This window comes from Dermacentor silvarum, chromosome 4 (assembly GCF_013339745.2).
Source record: "Dermacentor silvarum isolate Dsil-2018 chromosome 4, BIME_Dsil_1.4, whole genome shotgun sequence".
Lineage (NCBI taxonomy): Eukaryota > Metazoa > Arthropoda > Arachnida > Ixodida > Ixodidae > Dermacentor > Dermacentor silvarum.
Window position 1 is genome coordinate 211,601,465 of NC_051157.2, and position 8,779 is coordinate 211,610,243.

The following is an 8,779-nucleotide window of genomic DNA, read 5'->3' on the forward strand; positions in this document are numbered from 1 at the left end:
GTTATCGAAGGCCGGAGAGATTCGATCCAGCACGTCATGCTGAATACGTAGCATGGCATCCTGCCTCGACAGCCCCGGGCGGAACCCGATCATGGTGGGGAGAAGCAGGTTGTTGTCTTCGACAAAGCTGCGGAGTCTATAATGATAACATGCTCCATTAACTTTCCAAAACAGGAACTAAGCGAAATGGGGCGGAGGTTCTCTAAACATAAGGTGTCGCCTGGCTTGGGTATGAAGATAATCGTCGCATGTTTTCATTGCTGTGGGAGCACGCTCGTCTCCCAGCATGTATTCATGTATTCTGGTATAGCCTTAATGGAGGTATCGTCAATATTTTAAAGAGCTTTATTGGTAATTTTATCTGCTTCTGGGGAAGATTTGGCATTTCACTGAAGCGCCATGGCCCTCACTTCGGCCTCAAGGATGTGAGCATCCATGGCGGGGGTTTCGGGACCTGTGTAGTCAGGGGTGAACTTTGGACGGGTGGCAAGCTATGTATATGTTTTGGAGGGCTTGTAATAGGTCATCAGTGCTGCCCTGAAATTGGTGAACTAAGCGAAGGAGCTTTTCTCGTTGATCCGATTTACATGTGGCCGGTTCTAGAAGGTGGCGGAGGAGGCTAAGCTGCCCTTGCATATCATCGCAAATCTGATCCCACTGTTGGGAGGTCAGCTTTTGGGAATATGCAGCGATTTTGTTGGTCCAACAGTGCTACCCTAATCCTCAGTTTCTTATTTATTCGCTGACTGCGCCATCTGCTGTGAATGCCGCTGCGAGCCTGTCATAAGTGGTAAAGATGGGAATCCACGGCCCCCTATGCGGCAGACTCGGGACCTCCTCCGTGACAGCGGAGATGTCTCCAATTAGTGTCCAGGTCCATTCGTCTGGAATATCTATATGAGTAGGTGCTGGAGGTCCCAATTCAGTTTTTACTATGGGACCTCCTTCTGTATACCTCTATCTGCAAAACCTTTTTGGGAATTAATAAAAAATTTTGATTGATTGATTGAAGCAGTAGCGTTTTGGTCTCTGTATGCACCACCGTTGAGCCACGATTGAGCATCTGCTGAAGTCGTGAAATGCCCAATGCTGCCACTAATACTGATGTTGAATGATACAGGCCGTTAGAACAGTTACAACCCCACAGCACTCAGAATATCGACGTGTTTGTCCGTATATATTTAGCACAGACGCCTATTTACCCAGCAACACAGTCGCAGTATGCTTGCACGAGGCGTGAGTCCGCTTTCTGCAGAGCAACAAGTTGTCGGTAGTGTCCGGGCTTCATTGAGCATCGCAGGATTACCATGTCGCTGTTAGACCGGTGACGGTAAGCATTAAATTTGATGCGGCGAATATACCTTTCCTCTTTGAAAGCCTTCTTTTTCTTCATGGGATTTTACGCGTCAAAACCCGTTGTAATTATGAGGCACACGGTAGTGGAGGGCTCCGGATTAATTTCGACTACCTGGGGTTCTTTTAAGTGCACTACACCGCTAGCACACGGGCGCTTTTGCATTTCGCCTTCATCGAAATGCGGCCGCCGCGGCCGAGATTCGATCCCGCGACTCTTTGAAAGCCTACCCTTTCCGTTGTTGGTGGTATGAAAAAGCGAAGTGGTTGTCCATGACACGTTGGGTGAGTCAGGTCACACAAGTCAAGTCACTCGTCCATTCACCTTCCGAGTGCTACAGTGACTTGAACTCATTCAGTGCGAACATGTTGCATACGTGCAGCAGAAATTTCTGTGCTCACATTGCAGCGACATAGTGGTACATAGCGCGACGAGAGGAGTGACTGACCGATGCCTGACGTCGCAGGTGTGAAAATAAGCCAACCATGGCCTACGCGATTATCTACGGGCACGACGCCGCGGATCGCAGAGGCCGCGATCCACGAGTTTTGCTTTCTACGCCCCCCACTAGGTGGGCTGTTCCGACCCAGAAAGAGATTGAGGAGCAATTAAATAGAGAACAAAGAGGTGTGCATGCGGTTACAGAAACGCACCTTAGAGACTTAGAAATACCACCAATGATTCGGAATGATGTTTGGGAAGGGTGCAACTGAAAAACATTGGAAGTAAGGGAGGTGGAGTCGGAATGCTCATACGACAGGGGGCCAAATGGGAAAAATAAATTCAAAGTGTCAAGAGCATCTTTGACTATCAGGCACAGTCAGTGGAAAGAAAACTTGGCTGGGCGGGACGTATTTATGAACGGGTAAAGATTGCAAAGAAAAGAATCATAAGTTAGCGGAATGCCTATGTGTGGATATTCAGAGTTTTGGGAATGAGGGCGACATTATCCTGTTGGGTAACAGGAATACCCACATACAGGATCTGGGCGGTTATACGGACAACAACGGGAAGTTAATGCTAGATCTCTGTGAGCAACGTAACCTCCTTACTGGGAATACCGGACCTAAATGTGATGGCCAGATCACATGGGAAGGCGGAAATAGACAATCAGGCCATCGATTACTGCCTCATTACAGAATGAATTTATGATAAGTTGAAAGAAATGGTCATCGACGAGGAAGGGTATCGCAGCATAGGGAGGGACCATCAACGCATCATTTTGGAAATGGAATATGTAGTTTGCAAAGAGAACAAGGAACGAAGAATGACCAGTCCAAATTTGAACGCTGAACAAATGGCAAATATAGTCACGAGAGTCGAGAAAGAACACGAGAAATGGCCAAGCAATAAGTGGGAATATTGTTAGCTTCGAAAGTTAATGACGAGAGAAATGAGGAAAGAGAAGCAACGTGTTTGTTGGAAAGGAAAAAGCAAGTCGAAAAGCTTGTGGAACAGGGAGATACGGGAGGCGATCGATGAACGACAGAAAGTGTCACGAGAGCAAGACAGGCAAGGAATGCACAGTTGCTGCAGGATTAAATAGAGAGAAAATGGGAAATATACTTCAGGAAAAAAACATGGTTCCAATATTAGTTCAAGCAAAGATTAAAGTTGAAAATGAACATTGGTTATAGGAAATACGTGCGTGAGAAAAAAAATTACACCATCTTCACTAGGGGAACCATGGGCTGATGCGGAGCATCGCGGTCGTTATAACGGCGTTAATTACGTTGTTATTACGGTGTTATTAACGTTGTTAACTTTGTGTTATTACGTTTTTATTACGTGTTAACTTGCGTTGGTCACCATCACATCGCGTGAACGCCGTGCTGCTGCTCGACGTTCTCGAACCGACGCTGCTTCACGTTGCCGAAGCTCAGGATCCGCTGCTCGGCGTTCACGAACCAACGCGGCTTCACGTTCTCGAAGGTCGGGTTCTGCCGCTCGCTTCGTACGTTTACGTTGAACTTCACGGTCCCGAACCTCAGGTTCTGCTGCTCGACGTTCACGAACGAACGCGGCTTCCCGTTCTCGAAGGTCGGGTTCCGCCGCTCGCTTCGTACGTTTACGTTGAACTTCACGGTCTCGAACATAAGGTTCTGCTGCTCGACGTTCACGAACCAACGCGGCTTCCCGTTCCCGAAGCTCAGGATCCGCTGCTCGACGTTGACGTTTCGAAGCGGCTGCGCGTTCTCGAAGTGTGGAATCCGCTGCTCGACGCTGACGTTTCGAAGCGGCTTCGCATTGGCGAACTGAATCTGGATCCGCTGCGCGTCGCCGACGTTTACGTTCTGCGTCGCGAGCTCTTCTCTGCGCAGCCTTGTCTTCAGAGGTGCTCGCGGTTCTGTTAATGAACTGGCTGCTGCTGTTTGAAGATGTGCCAGACAGTTCGTTGACAGATTCGTTAGCGTCCATTCAGCGCATCGGACGGCGCAGCGTGACTAAACCGAAGCAGCAACTGAGGCAGCGGCGCATGCACCGGGTTTATATAAGCAGCTGGCGCGGAGACGAGGAGGAGAGAGAGAGAGAGGGGCGCATGCGCGCGCTATCGCACAGGTGGCGGATGAAGACACAGAGGGAGAAGCGCGTTATCGAACAGATGGCGTGGAGAGGGGGAGAGGAGGAGAGAGGCGTTATCGCACAGCTGGCGTGGAGAGAATGAAGAGAGGTGCGGACGGACGCCGACGCCGACGCCAACGACGCCGCGGGACAGGCCGCCGCTATAAGATGCTCTGCATCTAAAAATCAGCAGCCTTTCCCCTGTCGATAAAATGGGGGTAAGCGAAGCTTGTGGCAAGACGACGCTGTCGCAGGCGTTCCGCTTCGTTTGCCCTAAACTCAGGGTTGGCGGCTCTTCGCTGACGTTTGGGCTCAACATCGCGCTCCCGCTACTCGGGGTCCACGGCTCTTCGCTGACGTTTCGCCTCCATGGGCTACGGATGCCCTCACGCTAGATTCGGAACGCTAGAATCGGACAACCAAGCTTCGCTTACCTCCATTGTCTCGACAGGGGAAGGGCTGGTGATTTTGCCTCTTTGGGTCGCACGTGTGACAAGGGTAGTTCAAGGTCGCGTTACAGGTCCCCGAGCCCACAGGGGGATGTGCCATTGAGCTTGGACCCTTTCTGCACTATCGCCAGGATCGGCCAACATTTCAGCGTGACAACACCACCATCACCACCGCCAACACTTGTGAGGCAATACAAGCTTCGCTTGAGAAGAAGGCCGCACCTAGAATATTTTGGAACTCCATTAACTTATTAGGCAGAAAGCCGGGAACAGTACAACAACATATTTTGCCGAGGATGGAAACAAACTGGAGGGAGAAGTCGCCTAAAATTACGTTTTAAAAATAACAGCCAAATCATTTGAAGGCAATGGCGAGGTGGTTTCCGAAGAAAAAAAAACGAGCATGAACGAGAATCAGACAGTAAAGGAGCTGGTGCTGAGTAATTTCAACTGGAAGAAAGGTGACGAGAAAATGTCTAAATGCACAGCCACGAGGTTCCCGTTAGGCTGATTAATGAGCTAGGACCAAAAAGTGAGGAAGCTCTGTTGAAAGCAATAGAAAAAAAACTTACAAGATACGCGAATACCAGACAATTGGCGACAAAGTAGAATGAATTTAATTTATAAAGGTAAGGGGGCAAAAGAGAATTCCTTCGTATATAACGTTGACCCTTACATCGGTAATACACAGATCAGTTGTTACGTCGCACCGAGATGTAACAAGGAAGCCAGATAACGCAACAAGAACGATGGTTTATTGAGCAGCTTGCTTTTACAGTAAGCGCACGTGACATTGCAGTGACGTGCACTGATAATACCCCTGTCACACGGGCACCCGCAAACTCCTTTGAACTCCGTCGTCTTTATCTCGAAGGAGATGCGCTCGCTGTCACACGGTCTCCCTTTCGCCAAGAGAGTTTAATGGACCTTTTCGCGAAGGGAGTTCGGCAATGACCATTACGGCTGGACGGAGTACTCTCGTTCCCAGATAGCTACAGCTGCGAAGAAAACCACGTTAATAAAATCGTCGGAACTGGCTCACTTACAAATTTTAGCATTGTTATTTGTTTTGCCTTTGGTTATACACCACGTAATTGGAGCTTTATATTTGTTTTTAAGGACATGAGCGCCTGTACTCTCCACACCATGCATCGCCATCCCGCATGGGAAAGTGTCGTTCCGCCATTTTGTTTGTTTCTCCGCGCGCGAGCCGCACGTGTCGTACGGAGAAACTGCGCTATGAACGATCCCGGCGCCTCGTCTGCTTCGCTCGCACCGGCATCGGAGCGTCACAAGCGGCAGCAACCCTTCGCAGCCACGGTCAACGTGGACGGAGGCGGAGACTTGGGTCTTGATCCGGCTGTGGGAGGACCACCTCCCGCAACTCCGAGGGGAGAAACATAACGCCAAAGTGTATGACGCCATTGTCGCAGCTCTTGCGCAGAGCGGCATCAAGAGAACTCGCCGGCAGGTGCAGACCAAGATCGACAACCTGACCCAGAGATACAGGTAAGCAACGTGCACTAAGCAGAGAACGAGAAAAGGGAGGCGCAGGAAAGCCCTAGTTTGGCGGTATTCGGAGATATGTAATAATAATTGAACATCGCAATACGAGCGCGCGGAGCCCTTTTATTTTATTTGCGGGGACGCGCCGTGCGGCGTTTTTCGTAGCTCGGGCGGGCGTGTTGGTTACTAAACATGCACAGCGCGAAATGAACAGGGACAAGACCGACACGCACACGGCGCCAAACTCGGGGCTTCTGCACAGCGCACCTCTACAGTTTCGTCTTATGCTCCCAAATAATGCCATATCAGATACATAAAATAGCTTGAGAATGCTTTGGCTTTGTGCATAATTCTTCTGAGTTCCATTTTCTATGAGCTGAATCAACAAATATGGCACATCAGCATGCTTAATAATCGCAGCTAGTTTCTGTGGCTTTGCTTTTATTTGCCTTTAAACTTTACCAAAATGAAACGGTAAATTTTTAAACTTCTTTCGCACACTAAACTATCCTTTCGTTGCATATGTGCACATGTTTTTCATCCTTTCAAATAATTTTCTCTGTCTTTTTTTTTTGGTTTACACCATGGTGGCAAAGTATATCCCAACATTAATGTTGTCGCTTCACTTATGCAAACTCAATGCAGTTTAGGTACCCAACTCTTGAGTCGCCATTTCTAAATAACTAAAGATAATGAATCGTAAACAAGCATATCAAATGAGCATGTAATGTTGCATGTACGGTCATGTCCACATGTCATGGCATATAACAAGCATTTGTAAACTAGTTTAGCTTCTACTACTTGTCTAGCATTTCAGTTTTCTTAATTGTTTATCGTCGCTTTCTGTGTTTCCAGAAAAGAGTCGCGGGAAAGGACGACAGGGTCCTCGCCGTCTCCCTGGCCATTCTTTTCTGAAGTACACAGGATCTTGGGTGCCCTGCCGGCGAATGATCGCTCCCTCATTCAGGAGAGCCCTTGCTCTCCAGATGAAACTGTAGAAATGGTAAGTGGTAATATACGTGGTACGTTAACCTGTTTATAGAAAATAAGCCCCCAAATCTAGATTTGCCACGTTTGTATGAGCACCTGAATGACTTCCCCCGAAAAAAGTTTCCTAAAGAATTAGGAAAACTGGAATACCCCACCTAATACACGAAATACTTTGCTTGTCATATTCACAAGGTTGTTTTGTGTGGCAGGTGACCATTGTGGCTTTGCACTCATGTGTAAGGAAATACAACTGAAAACAGCGAATTGATGTGTAGGTGCATGGCATAAACAACCAAATATCTTTATTCATTCCAGATAATTTCCAGCATGGAACGTTCCAATGGAAATACATCTGGAGAGGAGGAGGTGGCAGACGCAAGCGATAGCCAAGGGCCTGCATCGACCACACAACAGCGCCGCCCACAAAAGCGGAAGAGGCAGAGTGCCACTGAGAACTTCAGGAATAACTTGCTCGAACAGCAAAATAAGCTGATTGCTACGTTGCAAGAGGCAACTAAAGTTGACCAAGCTCTGCGGGAGCGGCAAGTAAATGCGCAAGAAAAGTTCGTGGACCTGCTGTCGCAGTATTTTAATAAATAATTCCACTTTTCGACTTCTTGGCTTTGCTAGTGGTCCATATGTTGGTGCAAGTGCATGGCAACTGCAGCTCGAATGTTTCTTCCAGTTGCGACGAGTGCATCCATAGTGTGTGTTGGCTGCTGAAATAGTGTGTCGTACAGCTGCGCCTCACCGATCCACTGCTGCGATACAGCATCACCAAAGTGTTCGCAAATATTATTCAGTACACAGCATGCCCTTATTATAAGCGGCACATTGCTGATGTCACATTCCATTCTCTTCATTATAAACCTGAAACTGGCTTTAAGCCGCCAAAATGCATTTTCTACTATTCTGCGAGATTTTGATAGCTGATAGTTAAAATGCTTTTGCTCTTCAGAGCTGCTTGTGCTCGCAAATGGCTTAATAAGGTTCGGCGTGAGGGGAAATGCCTGATCGCAAAGTATCAGTGGGGGCACAGCAACGCCGCTTATCAGGGTGGTTGGGTGCCTGAATGTGGGCCCCGAAACAAGGCGAGACAGGCTTGATTGGTGGTACACATGTGCATCGTGGCATCTTCCCGGTGATCCAACGTTTGTGTACCGGAACACGGAACAGTGGTCCACCAGTGCGAGCAGTATCACGCTGTGCCTGTAAGAAAAAGCAAAATCACTGTTAAAGGTAAAGTCCATGACAAAGAAACTGGATAGTTTTATGCTGTAAGCACACATGGGCAAAAGAATGCATTTTATGTAATGAAGCAACAGCATCAGATAGCAAGTAATATATTTTTAGGAGTATGCTGAACAAAGTACAGTTATCAAGAACATGTGGGATATATGCAATGTAGCCTGGATAAAGCAAAACTTTTTAGGAGCTCTTGCATCATACCATGTCATAGCTGTTTCATTTCTGTGAGGACACTGTTGGGTAAAAATGCACTGTAGCATTCAGTAAGCACTGAATAGTATGACATTCCTGGTACTTCACTTTTTTTTGTATGTGGGTGTTTTGAAATTTACCTTGGTGCCACAATAGCTTGCAATACAACGCATACACAACGCAATGATGCACTCAAGTAATTACTCAACCTGTATCATATTCGCACGTTCATTATCCTGATGATGAATGTAGTGTTTTGTGGCGCAAGGGCCAAGTATGGCCAAAGAGCGCCAGTTCATTATCCTGACCATCTAGGTGAATCTTAGTTGTACTGGCTAGTTGCTAAGTAAGGTGCAGTCCACAGTTAAATGCCGCTAGCGCTCATGCCCTTTTAGAATGCATCACAAAGGTCCAATTGTCACTGACAAGCACAGAACTGATCACCGTAACCAAACATCAACCAGAATCTCGTTGTCAT

General features: G+C 47.7%; 1 protein-coding gene across 1 annotated transcript; it reads left to right on the plus strand.

Annotated features, from left to right (window-relative positions):
- The first annotated feature begins 399 nt into the window (after positions 1-399).
- Positions 400-7,461, plus strand: LOC125945127 (myb/SANT-like DNA-binding domain-containing protein 1). The gene is made up of 4 exons (XM_049666700.1): positions 400-425; positions 5,653-5,874; positions 6,727-6,874; positions 7,177-7,461. Exons 1-4 carry the CDS (start codon positions 400-402, stop codon positions 7,459-7,461), a joined length of 681 nt encoding a protein of 226 aa, XP_049522657.1.
- The last annotated feature ends 1,318 nt before the right edge of the window (positions 7,462-8,779 follow it).

Bases quoted from the DNA above. Each gene is read 5' to 3' on its own strand.
- LOC125945127 (XM_049666700.1), top strand. From the start codon at position 400: ATGGCCCTCACTTCGGCCTCAAGGAT. The intron at 5,875-6,726 runs GTAAGCAACGTG...CTGTGTTTCCAG, and splicing joins AACCTGACCCAGAGATACAG to AAAAGAGTCGCGGGAAAGGA. The intron at 6,875-7,176 runs GTAAGTGGTAAT...TATTCATTCCAG, and splicing joins CAGATGAAACTGTAGAAATG to ATAATTTCCAGCATGGAACG.